Source organism: Oncorhynchus gorbuscha, linkage group LG02 (assembly GCF_021184085.1).
Source record: "Oncorhynchus gorbuscha isolate QuinsamMale2020 ecotype Even-year linkage group LG02, OgorEven_v1.0, whole genome shotgun sequence".
Lineage (NCBI taxonomy): Eukaryota > Metazoa > Chordata > Actinopteri > Salmoniformes > Salmonidae > Oncorhynchus > Oncorhynchus gorbuscha.
In genome coordinates, this window is record NC_060174.1 from 14384036 (window position 1) to 14399656 (window position 15621).

Consider the following 15621-nt stretch of genomic DNA (forward strand, 5'->3'; position numbering starts at 1 on the left):
TTTGCCTGCCTCTATGTGTACCAGTGGAATCATGAACAGTGGTTTGTTCATTATGTTTGCCTGCCTCTATGTGTACCAGTGGAATCATGAACAGTGGTTTGTTCATTATGTTTGCCTGCCTCTATGTGTAGTGTACCAGTGGAATCATGAACAGTGGTTTGTTCATTATGTTTGCCTGCCTCTATGTGTAGTGTACCAGTGGAATCATGAACAGTGGTTTGTTCATTATGTTTGCCTGCCTCTATGTGTAGTGTACCAGTGGAATCATGAACAGTGGTTTGTTCATTATGTTTGAACCTGCCTCTATGTGTAGTGTACCAGTGGAATCATGAACAGTGGTTTGTTCATTATGTTTGCCTGCCTCTATGTGTAGTGTACCAGTGGAATCATGAACAGTGGTTTGTTCATTATGTTTGCCTGCCTCTATGTGTAGTGTACCAGTGGAATCATGAACAGTGGTTTGTTCATTATGTTTGCCTGCCTGCCTCTATGTGTAGTGTACCAGTGGAATCATGAACAGTGGTTTGTTCATTATGTTTGCCTGCCTCTATGTGTACCAGTGGAATCATGTGGAATCAAATCATGAACAGTGGTTTGTTCATTATGTTTGCCTGCCTCTATGTGTAGTGTACCAGTGGAATCATGAACAGTGGTTTGTTCATTATGTTTGCCTGCCTCTATGTGTAGTGTACCAGTGGAATCATGAACAGTGGTTTGTTCATTATGTTTGCCTGCCTCTATGTGTACCAGTGGAATCATGAACAGTGGTTTGTTCATTATGTTTGCCTGCCTCTATGTGTAGTGTACCAGTGGAATCATGAACAGTGGTTTGTTCATTATGTTTGCCTGCCTCTATGTGTACCAGTGGAATCATGAACAGTGGTTTGTTCATTATGTTTGCCTGCCTCTATGTGTAGTGTACCAGTGGAATCATGAACAGTGGTTTGTTCATTATGTTTGCCTGCCTCTATGTGTACCAGTGGAATCATGAACAGTGGTTTGTTCATTATGTTTGCCTGCCTCTATGTGTAGTGTACCAGTGGAATCATGAACAGTGGTTTGTTCATTATGTTTGCCTGCGTCCCCAGATATGCCTTTTCAAAACACATTCACCACACTCTCAAACGGCTAACTCTGCCCTCTCGTGGCACAGGCCGAGAGCCGACCAGGAACAAACTAAACTAGCTCGCAGTCGGCTCAAGTAGGCAATAGAGACGCTGCTGTGTTTGCGAAATGCCGGACAAAAGGCCATTTTAAAACGATCCAGCGACTCCTGCCGTGTCTAACAGACAACCCACACACAAACAAATAACGACACTCGGAGAATGAGTGCACAAGCTTATAGATATGTCAGTCAGTCAGGTGGGTCTGTCGGCAGGGCTCTGGCTAATATTACCTAGCTAGCTAGAAAGATGACGCAAGAAGCAAAAGCTAACGTTAAACGGAGCCTACCTCAGCAGGAGCAAAAAATACGCTACTAAATTCACACAATAACTTTGCTTTACAGAGAGTAGGCTACTGAGGAAGACTGATGATGTGGTGCTCAGTGGTGAGGCTGAGGCGGGACGCAACGCGGGAGGGAGGGAGGGAGGCAGAGGGAAAAGTTAGTACCGTGGTTCCCAAACTGGAGGTCGCGGCCCCATGTGGGGACCCCTGAGAAAATCTGTACTAATCTTATCAAACAAGTTAGGAACTGAAACGCATAAGATATGTTTCATATATAAACATCTCCCATTGACCAATCTTCCTTATAGGCCTTACATTAAAATGCAATAAACACGCAAACAATAGTTCCAAAAAATGTCCTCGGTTTTCATTTTGTCACTGATACTATGTGTCAGTGTGAATCATTTGTCATATTTCCATCCTTTCTGAGGTATAACATTAAAACTGTATAGCTAATAGGCTGTGAGTTTGTAGATGGACTGAGGTGAATGAACCTACAGCAGCCAAGGTCATAATGGTGTTAATGCTTGTTTTTGTTGTTCTCCAAATAGAATTTGAACGCTTATTTTTTATTGTATAGAAATGAAGTAAATTTGTTTAAACTTTCCCCAAAACAATGCTGGGGGGGAAACCTTCTCATTTACTGCATTTCAATATAATTTTAAAAACATCCAAATTCTATTTGGAGAACAACAAAAACAAGCATTAACACCATTATGACCTTGGCTGCTGTAGGTTCATTCACCTCAGTCCATCTAATAACACTAAAACACAAACCCTGGTTATGGCCCTGCACACTACCCCACACAGGCCATGCTAGGCAAAGCTCCGCATTATCTCAGCTCACTGGTCACGATGGCAACACCCATCCGTAGCACGCGCTCCAGCAGGTGTATCTCATTGATCATCCCTAAAGCCAACACCTCATTCGGCCGCCTTTCGTTCCAGTTCTCTGCTGCCTGTGACTGGAACGAATTGCAAAAATCGCTGAAGTTGGAGACTTATCTCCCTCACCAACTTCAAACATCAGCTATCTGAGCAGCTAACCGATCGCTGCAGCTGTACATAATCTATTGGTAAATAGCACACCCATTTTCACCTACCTCATCCCCACAGTTTTTATTTATTTACTTTTCTGCTCTTTTGCACACCAATATCTCTACCTATACATGATCATCTGATCATTTATCACTCCAGTGTTAATCTGCAATATTGTAATTATTCCCCTACCTCCTCATGCCTTTTGCACACATTGTATATAGACTCCCCTTTTTTCTCTGTGTTATTGACTTGTTAATTGTTTACTCCATGTGTAACTCTGTGTTGTCTGCTCACACTGCTATGCTTTATCTTGGCCAGGTCGCAGTTGCAAATGAGAACTTGTTCTCAACTAGCCTACCTGGTTAAATAAAGGTGAAATAAAATCAAATTAAAATAAATCAAATAAAAACACACTCACACAGGTCCAGGTACACACACAACCACTGCAGTTATGATCACATTGCTCTCTATTAGGTGGGCCTGGAGTTTAACATTTCTTTTTACTGTGAGAAGTTATCATCCAGGTTCCAAACTACACGTTTTCTAATGATTCTTTCCCCAGTCCTTCTGTACCCGATAAACTAAAAACAAAAACCGTCACCCAAACAACAAGGTGAATTTAGTGAATCTGTTAAATGTTTCATTAGAAAAAGATACTTTGTCAGTATCCACTTGGACACATAGACAGACAGACAAATGGACACACATGGACACAGCCCTTACCTGTGTGGGGGTCCCCAGTGACTGAAGGCAGGGGTCTCCTCTCCCTCTCCTTCCTCCCTCTCAGGTAGATCACTGAGAGCATACGCCATGTTGTTAACCACTAATTGATTGTAATGTCCCTGTACGTTCACCTGTTCTGTATCTACACGCTGACTGCTTCCTACTGACCTCTTGCCAGCTCCCCCTTGCAAGAGAGGTTTCTGACCCCAAGGGTCTTTTCCCAGTTCACGAGAGGTTAAAGAGTGACTGAACACGTCGATTGGAACATGTGTTTTTCTGTTGCTCATTAGAAAAAACTATATTTCGGTCTTGGAGGGGTGTTTCCTGACCGATTCTGGGTTTGGTTAATTATGTTTTGTCCCCCATGAGACACTTTAAATAACAACCAGAAGTGATGGTGAATGTAGAATGTGTGTGTGTTGCCTGTGGCTTACAGCGAGTTCTGTTGTCCTACCTGTGTCGTCCTCCTCCCTGGCCCCTCCTCTTTCTCCTCTCTGTGCCAATCAAATGCACCGAGCTAGGGGAGAACACATCAACCATTAGGTATATCAATCAATCAACCACTTTACTGTACCAGTTGGGATATTGGTAGTGCAGTACGATACGTTGTTCAGTTTTGATACTGTATTATTGTTATTATGTACCGCGTGAGGATATGATATGGCAAGACATTTTTGCAACTTATTCCCACTGTTTAAACAGTAGCACTGGAAATAACACAACCCTTTAGGTTCCCCAGGTAGAAATGTTCCCTCCTACAATATGTGCGGCTAGTGGGTCTGTATAACCATTCAATTTAAATAATTTACTCTGCAATAAACCTCATACCTTAACACGAGTACTGTCCTAGGATCAGCTTCCCTGTATATTATTCATGATGATCTAAAAAGGCAAAACTGACCTGAAATCAGCACCCCTACTCTGAGACACTTTGAATACAGACCTTTGCCAAAGGGGGAAATGATAGAGATTTCAGAGTAACGAATCCCGATTTAACTAGTATGTGATCTCCTATTCCAACGGGCAAAGACGAGCTGATAAATTGGATTTGGTATCCATCTCAAGCGACAAGAGATGTAGTCGAATATGAATGAGGCTGTTATGGACGTGAGTGAGACTTATGGACGTGAGTGAGACTTATGGACAGGCTGTTATGGACAGGCTGTTATGGACAGGCTGTTATGGACGTGAGTGAGGCTGTTATGGACGTGAGTGAGACTGTTATGGACAGGCTGTTATGGACGTGAGTGAGGCTGTTATGGACGTGAGTGAGACTGTTATGGACGTGAGTGAGGCTGTTATGGACGTGAGTGAGGCTATTATGGACGTGAGTGAGACTGTTATGGACGTGAGTGAGACTGTTATGGACGTGAGTGAGGCTGTTATGGACGTGAGTGAGGCTGTTATGGACGTGAGTGAGGCTGTTATGGACGTGAGTGAGGCTGTTATGGACGTGAGTGAGGCTGTTATGGACGTGAGTGAGGCTGTTATGGACGTGAGTGAGGCTGTTATGGACGTGAGTGAGGCTGTTATGGACGTGAGTGAGGCTGTTATGGACGTGAGTGAGGCTGTTATGGACGTGAGTGAGGCTGTTATGGACGTGAGTGAGACTGTTATGGACAGGCTGTTATGGACGTGAGTGAGGCTGTTATGGACGTGAGTGAGGCTGTTATGGACGTGAGTGAGGCTGTTATGGACGTGAGTGAGACTGTTATGGACAGGCTGTTATGGACGTGAGTGAGACTTATGGACGTGAGTGAGGCTGTTATGGACGTGAGTGAGGCTGTTATGGACGTGAGTGAGACTGTTATGGACGTGAGTGAGACTGTTATGGACGTGAGTGAGGCTGTTATGGACGTGAGTGAGGCTGTTATGGACGTGAGTGAGGCTGTTATGGACGTGAGTGAGACTGTTATGGACAGGCTGTTATGGACGTGAGTGAGACTGTTATGGACGTGAGTGAGACTGTTATGGACGTGAGTGAGACTTATGGATGTGAGTGAGACTGTTATGGATGTGAGTGAGGCTGTTATGGATGTGAGTGAGGCTGTTATGGACGTGAGTGAGACTGTTATGGACGTGAGTGAGGCTGTTATGGATGTGAGTGAGGCTGTTATGGACGTGAGTGAGGCTGTTATGGACGTGAGTGTTATGGACTGTTATGGACAGGCTGTTATGGACGTGAGTGAGGCTGTTATGGACGTGAGTGAGGCTGTTATGGACGTGAGTGAGACTGTTATGGATGTGAGTGAGGCTGATATGGACGTGAGTGAGGCTGTTATGGACGTGAGTGAGACTGTTATGGATGTGAGTGAGAGCCAGGAGAGGACTGGCCACCCCTCAGAGCCTGGTTCCTCTCTAGGTTTCTTCCTAGGTTCCTGCCTTTCCAGGGAGTTTTTCCTAGCCACCATGTTTCTACATCTGCATTGCTTGCTGTTTGGGTTTTAAGGCTGGGTTTCTGTACAGCACTTTGTGACACCTGTCCAACATCACTACTCTGGACGGCTCTGACTTAGAATACGTGGACAACTACAAATACTTAGGTGTCTGGTTAGACTGTAAACTCTCCTTCCAGACCCATATCAAACATCTCCAATCCAAAGTTAAATCTAGAATTGGCTTCCTATTTCACAACAAAGCATCCTTCACTCATGCTGCCAAACATACCCTTGTAAAACTGACCATCCTACCAATCCTCGACTTTGGCGATGTCATTTACAAAATAGCCTCCAATACCCTACTCAACAAATTGGATGCAGTCTATCACAGTGCAATCCGTTTTGTCACCAAAGCCCCATATATTCTACCCATCATTGCGACCTATACGCTCTCGTTGGCTGGCCCTCGCTTCATACTCGTCGCCAAACCCACTGGCTCCATGTCATCTACAAGACCCTGCTAGGTAAAGTCCCCCCTTAGCTCGCTGGTCACCATAGCATCTCCCACCTGTAGCATATGTATATCTCTCTAGTCACCCCCAAAACCAATTCTTTCTTTAGCCGCCTCTCCTTCCAGTTCTCTGCTGCCAATGACTGGAACAAACTACAAAAATCTCTGAAACTGGAAACACTTATCTCCCTCACTAGCTTTAAGCACCAACTGTCAGAGCAGCTCACAGATTACTGCACCTGTACATAGCCCACCTATAATTTAGCCCAAACAACTACCTCTTTCCTTACTGTATTTAATTAATTCATTTATTTCTCTCCTTTGCACCCCATTATTTTTATTTCTACTGTGCACATTCTTCCATTGCAAATCTACCATTCCAGTGTTTTACTTGCTATTTTGTATTTACTTTGCCACCATGGCCTTTTTTGCCTTTACCTCCCTTCTCACCTCATTTGCTCACATCGTATATAGACTTGTTTATACTGTATTATTGACTGTATGTTTGTTTTACTCCATGTGTAACTCTGTGTCGTTGTATCTGTCGAACTGCTTTGCTTTATCTTGGCCAGGTCGCAATTGTAAATGAGAACTTGTTCTCAACTTGCCTACCTGGTTAAATAAAGGTGAAATAAATAAATAATAAATAAATAAAAAGGGCTTTATAAATACATTTGATTTGAATCAGGTTTGTTAGTGCTAGTGCAAAAACAAGTTGGGAAACACTGTCCAATCCTGTATTTTCAGATCATGGTTCAGATATACTGTGTGTATGACTGACTCAGGCAATGTCACTGGAGTCACTGCCTGCCATACCATCATGTTACCAGCAGGGGGGGCGCCAAGCCTACTAGAGAGCCAGAGAATGAGCAGATCAACTACATTTTTGAGAATTAATGTAATGACATGTAACTCTTACTCAACCCACTGTCTGATATAAATGACACTAAACAAGGTAGATTACATTCTATTCATTTTGTCATTTTAAACTTTTAGATTTTTATTTTTTTCTGCATGTTTCCAACGAACATAGCTTTTCTGAAGGCCAGAAGCTTTCACTAAAAGGAAGAGGTGGTGTAAAAGAGGACGATGTATGGGCACCCTGACACATAAATAATTTGCCTCTACCTTCCGTTCATTTGGCAATCGTACAGAACAAACTGAACAAGCTCCGGTCGAGACTATCCTATCAACGGGACCTGAAGAACTGTTTCACGGAGTCGTGGCTGAAAAAAGACATGGATGATATGCAGTATCAGTCAAAGGTTTGGACACACCTACTCATTCAAGGGTTTTTCTTTCATTTGAGTATTTCTACATTGTAGAATAATAGTGAAGACATCAAAACTATGACATACTACATACCAGATCATGTAATCAACAAAAAAGTGTTAAACAAATACAAATATATTTTATATAGTCGCCACCCTTTGCCTTGATGACAGCTTTGCCCACTCTTAGCATTCTCACAACCAGCTTCATGAGGTAGTCACCTGTAATGCATTTCAATTAACAGGTGTGCCTTGTTAATTTGTGGAATTTCTTTCCATCTTAATGCATTTGAGCCAATCAGTTGTGTTGTGACAAGGTAAAGGTGGTATACAGAAGATAGCCCTATTTAGTTAAAGATCAAGTCCATATTATGGCAAGAACAGCTCAAATAAGCAAAGAGAAACGACAGTCCATCATTACTTTAAGACATGAAGGTCAGTCAGTACGGAAAATGTCAAGAACTTTTAAAGTTTTTTCAAGTGCAGTGGCAAAAACCATCTAGCGCTATGATGAAACTGTCTCTCATGAGGACCACCACATGAAAGGAAGACCCAGAGTTACCTCTGCTGCAGAGGATAAGTTCATTAGAGTTAACTGCACCTCAGATTGTAGCTCAAATAAATGCTTCACAGAGTTCAAGTAACAGACATCTCAACATCAATTGTTCAGAGGAGACTGTGTGAATCAGGCATTCATGGTCGAATTGCTGCAAAGAAACCACTCCTAAAGGACAACGATAATAAGAGGAGACTTTCTTGGGCCAAGAAACTTGAGCCATGGACATTAGACCGGTGCAACTCTGTCCTTTGGTCTGATGAGTCGTAATGTGAGATTACGTCTTTGTGAGACGCAGTGTAGGTGAACGGATGATCTCCGCATGTGTGGTTCCCGCCGTCAAGCATGGAGGTGGTGGTGTGATGGAGCTTTGCTGGTGACACTGTCTGTGATTTATCTAGGGACAATGACAAAACTCCAGGCTGTGTAAGGGCTATTTTACCAAGAAGGAGAATGATGGAGTGCTGCATCAGATGACCTGGCCTCCACAATCACCCAACCCCTACTCAACGGAGATGGTTTGGGATGAGTTGAACCGCAGAGTGAAGGAAAATGCTCAGCATATGTGGGAACTCCTTCAAGACTGTTGGAAAAGCATTCTAGGTGAAGCTGGTAGAGAGAATTACAAGAGTGTGCAAAGCTGTCATCAAGGCAAAGTGTGGCTACTTCGAAGAATCTAAATTCTAAAATATATTTGGATTTTTTGGTTACTACATGATTCCACATGTGTTATTTCATAGTTTTGATGTCCACACTGTAGAATAATAATGTATAAAATAGTAAAATAAAGGAAAACCCTTGAATGAGTACGTGTGTCCAAGGACCCTGGGACTGAACACCTCAACCACGCTGACCCTCAACACGGAGGCCCCTCAGGAGACTGAAAAGATTTGTCTTGGTCCCTCAGATCCTCAAAAAGTTCTACAGCTGCACCATCAAGAGCATCTTGACTTGCTGCATCACCGCTTGGTATGGTAACTGCTTGGCATCCGACCACAAAATACTACAGAGGGTAGTGTGTACGGCCCAGTACATCTCTGGGGCCAAGCTTCCTGCCGTCCAGGACCTCGATACCAGGCGGTGTCAGAGGAAGGCTCTAAAAATGGTCAAAGACTCCAGCCACCCTGGTCATAGACTGTTCTCTCTGCTACTGCACGGTACCGATGCACCAAGTGTGGAACCAACAGGACCCTGAACAGCTTCTACCCTCAAGCCATAAGATATAACTAAATAGTTAATCATATAGCTACCCGGACTATCTGCATTGACCCTCTTTGCACACCATTTTTACACTTTGACTCATCACATACACTGCTGCTACTGTTTATTATCAAACCTGTTGCCTTGTCAATTTATTCCTAGTTATATGTACATATCTACCTCAATTACCTGGTACCCCTGCACATCGACTCGGTACTTGTACCAAATCAAATCAAATGTCACATACAAATATATGTTAATGCGTGTGTAGTGAAATGCTTGTGCTTCTAGTTCCGACCATGCAGTAATATCTAACAAGTAATCTAACCTAACAATTTCACAACAACTACCTTATACTGCAAAATACTGCATAGTTTCCTAGGAACGCAAGGCGAGGCGGCCATCTCTGTCGGCGCCGGAATATAGCCACGTTATCATTACTCATTGTGTGTTTACTAATTATGTGGTTTTAATTTTCTATTATTTCTCTATTTTCTTTCTCTCTGCATTGTTAGGAAGGCCCATAAGTAAGCATTTCACTATTAGTCTACAGCTGCAGTTTACAAAGCATGTGACTAATATTTTTTGGATTGAGTGTTGGTATTTTGTAAAACATTTAAACCAATATTTGTATTCCGAAGAAGAGCGGTACTAACTCTGTGTCTGTGAGGATGAGTTCTGATCTTCCGTTCCTGGAGTCCAAGTCCGCCTCGCTGTCCCCAGTCTCCACCCAGGAATTCACAGACTGACCTAGAGAGAGCTGATCAAAGAGGGCTCTGGACTCCAGCTTCTCCACAGTACCATCTCCACCTTCCTCCTTCACCTGTCAAGATGGCAAGACAAACTGGTTTAATCCTGTCCCCAGCCACACTCCCACCACCTTCTCCCTAAATAACAACGGTCAGCACTGTGAATGTATAGCAGTAACATGTATAATATAATACTGACCCAATAAGCAACGGTGGTCTTCGTTCAACACCATAGTACCCTCAAAGCACATCACTAAGCTAAGGATCCTGGGACTAAACACCTCACTCTGCAACTGGATCCTGGACTTCCTGACGGGCCGTCCCCAGCTGGTGAGGGTAGGTAGCAACACATCTGCCACGCTGATCCTCAACACTGGAGCCCCTCAGGGGTGCGTGCTCAGTCCCTTCCTGTACTTCCTGTTCACCCACGACTGCATGGCCAGGCACAACTCCAACACCATCATTAAGTTTGTAGACGACACAACAGTGGTAGGCCTGATCACAGACAACAACGAGACAGCCTATAGGGAGGAGGTCAGAGACCTGGCCGGGTGGTGCCAGAATAACAACCTATCCGATTATTGTGGACTACAGGAAAAGGAGAACTGAGCACGCCCCAATTCTCATCGACGGGGCTGTAGTGGAGCAGGGTGAGAGCTTCAAGTTCATTGGTGTTCACATCAACAACACTAGAATGGTCCAAACACACCAAGACGGTCGTGAAGAGGACACGACAAAGCCTATTCCACTGCTGCTACTCTCTGTTTATCATATATCCACAGTCACTTTAACTATACATTCATGTATATATGTACATATTACCTCAATTGGCCTGACCAACCAGTGCTCCCGCACTGTGGCTATCTGCATTGTGTCCCACCCACCACCTGCCAACCCCTCTTTTACGCTACTGCTACTCTCTGTTCATCATATATGCATAGTCACTTTAACCATATCTACATGTACATACTACCTCAATCAGCCTGACTAACCGGTGTCTGTATATAGCCTCGCTACTGTATATAGCCTCACTACTGTATGTAGCCTCGCTACTGTATAGAGCCTCGCTACTGTATAGAGCCTCTACTGTATATAGCCTCTCTATTGTATATAGCCTCTACTGTATATAGTCTCTACTGTATATAGTCTCTACTGTATAGAGCCTCTACTGTATATAGTCTCTACTGTATATAGCCTCTTTACTGTATATAGCCTCTTTACTGTATATAGCCTCTTTACTGTATATAGCTCTTTACTGTATAGAGCCTCTCTACTGCCTCCTGTATAGAGCCTCTCTACTGTATAGAGCCTCTCTACTGTATAGAGCCTCTCTACTGTATAGAGCCTCTTTACTGTATAGAGCCTCTTTACTGTATAGAGCCTCTTTACTGTATATAGCCTCTTTACTGTATATAGCCTCTTTACTGTATATAGCCTCTTTACTGTATATAGCCTCTTTACTGTTGTTTTTATTTCATTACTTACCTATTGTTCAACTAATACCTTTTTTGCACTATTGGTTAGAGCCAGTAAATAAGCATTTCACTATAAGGTCTACCTACACCTGTTGTATTTGGCGCACGTGACAAATAAACTTTGATTTGATTTGAGAAATTGACTAAAGTCTGGTGTGTTCCAGCTAGGCTGGAGATAGTCTGCACACACTGCTGCCCCCTGTTGGCCAGCACTGATGTAGAGGTGGAAGCCAGACATCTGTCGTCTGACTTGCCAAGGCACAATACTGCAGAGGAGTAGAGCATTCACCTGCTCCTGAGCTCCAGAGCTCCAGAGACGACGGTGGAGGTTTTCTGGGGTAGGAATCCACGGTTTGCCCCTGTCTACCATTCACATCCACCACGTCCTCCTCTCCCTCCTCATCCACTACCATTTCCCTCTCCTCTCCTGGTGGTCAGGGTAGGAGTTGGGATGGGGTTAAAAGTCTAAGAGGTCAAGGTGGGAGTGGGGTCAAGGCAGGGATCAGAGGTGAGACATAGCGTGAGAATGCCACTGTCCAGGATCAGCTCGGTTTCGTCCTCCTTATGTCCAAGGACTTCTGGGAGGATGGAGCAATCGCCAAACCCCTGGAGAAACACACATTTGTGTTCCAGACATTCTAATGTACTGCAGTTGTATTGAGGAGTGACCCTGCAGTGCAGTTTCCTTTAACTGCAATAGATTGAATTGGGGCCCCAATGTTTTAGGAGAAATGTAAAGGAACAACTGGAGCTATGTCACAATAGGTGCTTCTAATCAAATGTATTTATAAAGCCCTTCCTACATCAGCTGATATCTCAAAGTGCTGTACAGAAACCCAGCCTAAAACCCCAAACAGCAAGCAATACAGGTGTAGAAGCACTTTGGCTAGAAGCACGTTCAAGACCAACCTTGTCTGACTGAGAATGTTGCGTGTGTATATGTATGTATATATACCCTCTCTTGACACCAGAGTTCTCTTTTGATCTGAGAGGGATGTGGGATTGTACTCTAGTAATAATATATCTCCCTCTAAGTTTATTATTAGAGTACAATCCCACATCCCTCTCAGATCAAAAGAGAACTCTGATGTCAAGACAACCTGGCTGTTTTACGCAAACATACACACACACACACACACACACCCCAAAACTTGTGGTGGCCTAGCCAATCTCAGCCAGAGGTACTTAGGAGCTGTGTCCTTAGAACGCACTTAAGCCATCCCGTGAAGCTGAGATAGTACTTTTATCACTGCTCTCCCCTTAGACCGTCCCGCCGACTCAGCGCCTTTCATCCCGAAAGGAGCTCTTCCCAACATCCAGACCCCCCCTTGCCCCCCCCCGGACAATTTACAGTGAGAAATGTGCCGAGTCTAAAATCTTAATGGTACAATTAGTCTCATTTCTGGTAGATTTACAGCCGGCCGCCACTTTGACTCCCACGCGCCGCCATTACATCTTTACTCAAATTCAAGGGTAATATGAGACAGGGAGGGTGGGGGGGGGGGATAGAGATGAGAGAGAGCGAGGGAAATAACCTTAATGGCACAATTAGTCTCATTTCATTTCTGGTGGATTTACGGCTGACCGTCACTTTATTTCTCACGCGCCATCATTACATCTTTACTCAAATTTAAGTTAATATGGGACAAGGAGTGGGGGAGTGAGGGAGAGAAGAGAGAGCGAAAGAGAGAGAAAGGAAAGAGAGAAAGAAAGGGTGTGGGAGGTAGTGAGAGAGGGAGAAAGAAAGAGTGAAAGAAAGAGTGTGGGAGGTAGTGAGAGAGAGGGAGAAAGAAAGAGAAAGAGAAGGTGGGAGCTAGTGAGAGAGTAGGATATATGGAAAGATAGAGGGTGGGAGGTAGTGAGAGAGAGGGAGAAAGAAAGAGAAGGTGGGAGGTAGTGAGAGAGTAGGAGATATGGAAAGATAGAGAGGGTGGGAGGTAGTGAGAGAGAGGGAGAAAGAAAGAGAAGGTGGGAGGTAGTGAGAGAGAGGAGAAAGGAGAGAAAGAAGAGAGAGATATGGAAAGATAGAAGGTGGGAGGTAGTGAGAGAGAGGGAGAAAGAAAGAGAAGGTGGGAGGTAGTGAGAGAGTAGGAGATATGGAAAGATAGAGAGGGTGGGAGGTAGTGAGAGAGAGGGAGAAAGAAAGAGAAGGTGGGAGGTAGTGAGAGAGTAGGAGAAAGAAAGAGAGAAAGAGGGTGGGAGGTAGTGAGAGAGTAGGAGATATGGAAAGATAGAGAGGGTGGGAGGTAGTGAGAGAGAGGGAGAAAGAAAGAGAGAAAGAAAGAGTGTGGCAGGTAGTGAGAGAGAGGGAGAAAGAAAGAGAGAAAGAAAGAGTGTGAGAGGTAGTGAGAGAGAGAAAGAAAGAGAGAAAGAGGATGGGAGGTAGTGAGAGAGTAGGAGATATGGAAAGATGGAGAGGGTGGGAGGTAGTGAGAGAGAGGGAGAAAGAAAGAGAGAAAGATGGGAGGTAGGAAAGATGGAGGTAGTGAGAGAGAGAAAGAAAGAGAGAAAGAGGATGGGAGGTAGTGAGAGAGTAGGAGATATGGAAAGATGGAGAGGGTGGGAGGTAGTGAGAGAGAGGGAGAAAGAAAGAGAAAGAGAAGGTGAGAGGTAGTGAGAGAGTAGGAGATATGGAAAGATAAAGAGGGGGAGAGAGAGAGAGAGAGATGGGAGGGCTATGCATCACCTCTGTAGGGCTGCCTCAACAACTGTATTGATACCAGCACTTAGTGTGCTTGCTTCAGCGTCTATTCAGTCACTACAACTTACACTGAGTGTACGAAACATTAGGAACACTTGCTCTATCCATGACAGACTGACCAGGTGAATCCAGGTGGTCTTCCCTTATTGATGTCACCTGTTAAATCCACTTCAATCAGTGTAGATGAAAGGACATCCAGCCAACTTGACACAACTGTGGGAAGCATTGGAGACAACATGGGGGCCAGCATCCCTGTGGAACTCTTGACACCTTGTAGAGCCCATGCCCCAACAAATTGAGGCTGTTCTGAGGACAAACGGGGGTGCAACTCAATATTAGGAGGATGTTCCTAATGTTTTGTACATTCAGTGTATTTTGCCCTCCTACGGCCTCCTCCACGTCTCCTGATGTACTGGCCTGTCTCCTGGTAGCGCCTCCATGCTCTGGACACTACGCTGACAGACACAGAAAACCTTCTTGCCACAGCTCGCATTGATGTGCCATCCTGGATGAACTGCACTACCTGAGCCACTTGTGTGGGTTGTAGACTCCGTCTCATGCTACCACTAGAGTGAAAGCACCGCCAGCATTCAAAAGTGACAAAAACATCAGCCAGGAAGCATAGGCACTGAGAAGTGGTCTGTGGTCACCACCTGCAGAACCACTCCTTTATTGGGGGCGTCTTGCTAAATGCCTATAATTTCCACCTGTTGTCTATTCCATTTGCACAACAGCATGTGAAATTTATTGTCAATCAGTGTTGCTTCCTAAGTGGACAGTTTGATTTCACAGAAGTGCGATTGACTTGAAGTTACATTGTGTTGTTTAAGTGTTCCCTTTATTTTTTTGAGCAGTGTATATCATGAGAAGTTTAAAAAGAGATAAACAGGACTCTAAAACAAGGCAAGATAGCTTGGAAATTGAACCGTAGTTATCCGAGTCAGAAGGGTGGAGAACAGGGGGACAAGAAGAGAGAGCGAGACTGATAGCAAGAGAAAGAAAAGAAAGAAAGTAGAGAGAGAGAGAGAGAAAGAGAGGAGAGTGAAAGAATGAGAGACATGACAAAGAACGAGAGAGTCACAAGCATTGTTGACACTGGCGTGTTCACACTGACAAACAGTAAGGCACACGCACGTGAAGAAGAAACAGCAGTTCCAGAAAAGATGTCTCTGGGTCCGTCTTTCACACAAAATGTAACAGGTTTCTGACGGGTCACTTCACTAACAGTAACCACTAGCAACATGAGCCGTGTCCTTGAACAGTCCATAGCCAATAAAGCAAAGGAGGTGAATGGAGCTGATCTGGGGAGAAAAAGTTGCTCTGTGTGTGTGTGTGTTCATGAGTGTGTGTGTGGCTACGTTCATGTATATATATGTGTGTGTGTGTGTGTGTGTGTGTGTGTGTGTGTGTGTGTGTGTGTGTGTGTGTGTGTGTGTGTGTGTGTGTGTGTGTGTGTGTGTGTGTGTGTGTGTGTGTGTGTGTGTGTGTGTGTGCAACAGGAAAAAGGCTTGGCACCGCCAAACAAAACAAAGTCAGAAATCATCTGAAAGCAAAACACAGGCCATTTCAT

The 15621-nt window shown here is 44.2% G+C and overlaps 1 protein-coding gene across 1 annotated transcript in view; it reads right to left on the minus strand.

Moving 5' to 3' along the window:
- Window positions 1–15621, minus strand: part of LOC123997587 (multiple PDZ domain protein-like) — a 230892-nt gene that overhangs the window by 147641 nt on the left and 67630 nt on the right. Inside the window, exons 16-18 of the mRNA XM_046301983.1 lie at window positions 9783–9949; window positions 3665–3727; window positions 3211–3282 (exon numbers count right to left, since the gene is read on the minus strand). Of these exons, the coding sequence (XP_046157939.1) occupies window positions 3211–3282; window positions 3665–3727; window positions 9783–9949 (302 nt within the window). The remainder of the gene's footprint in view (window positions 1–3210; window positions 3283–3664; window positions 3728–9782; window positions 9950–15621) is intronic.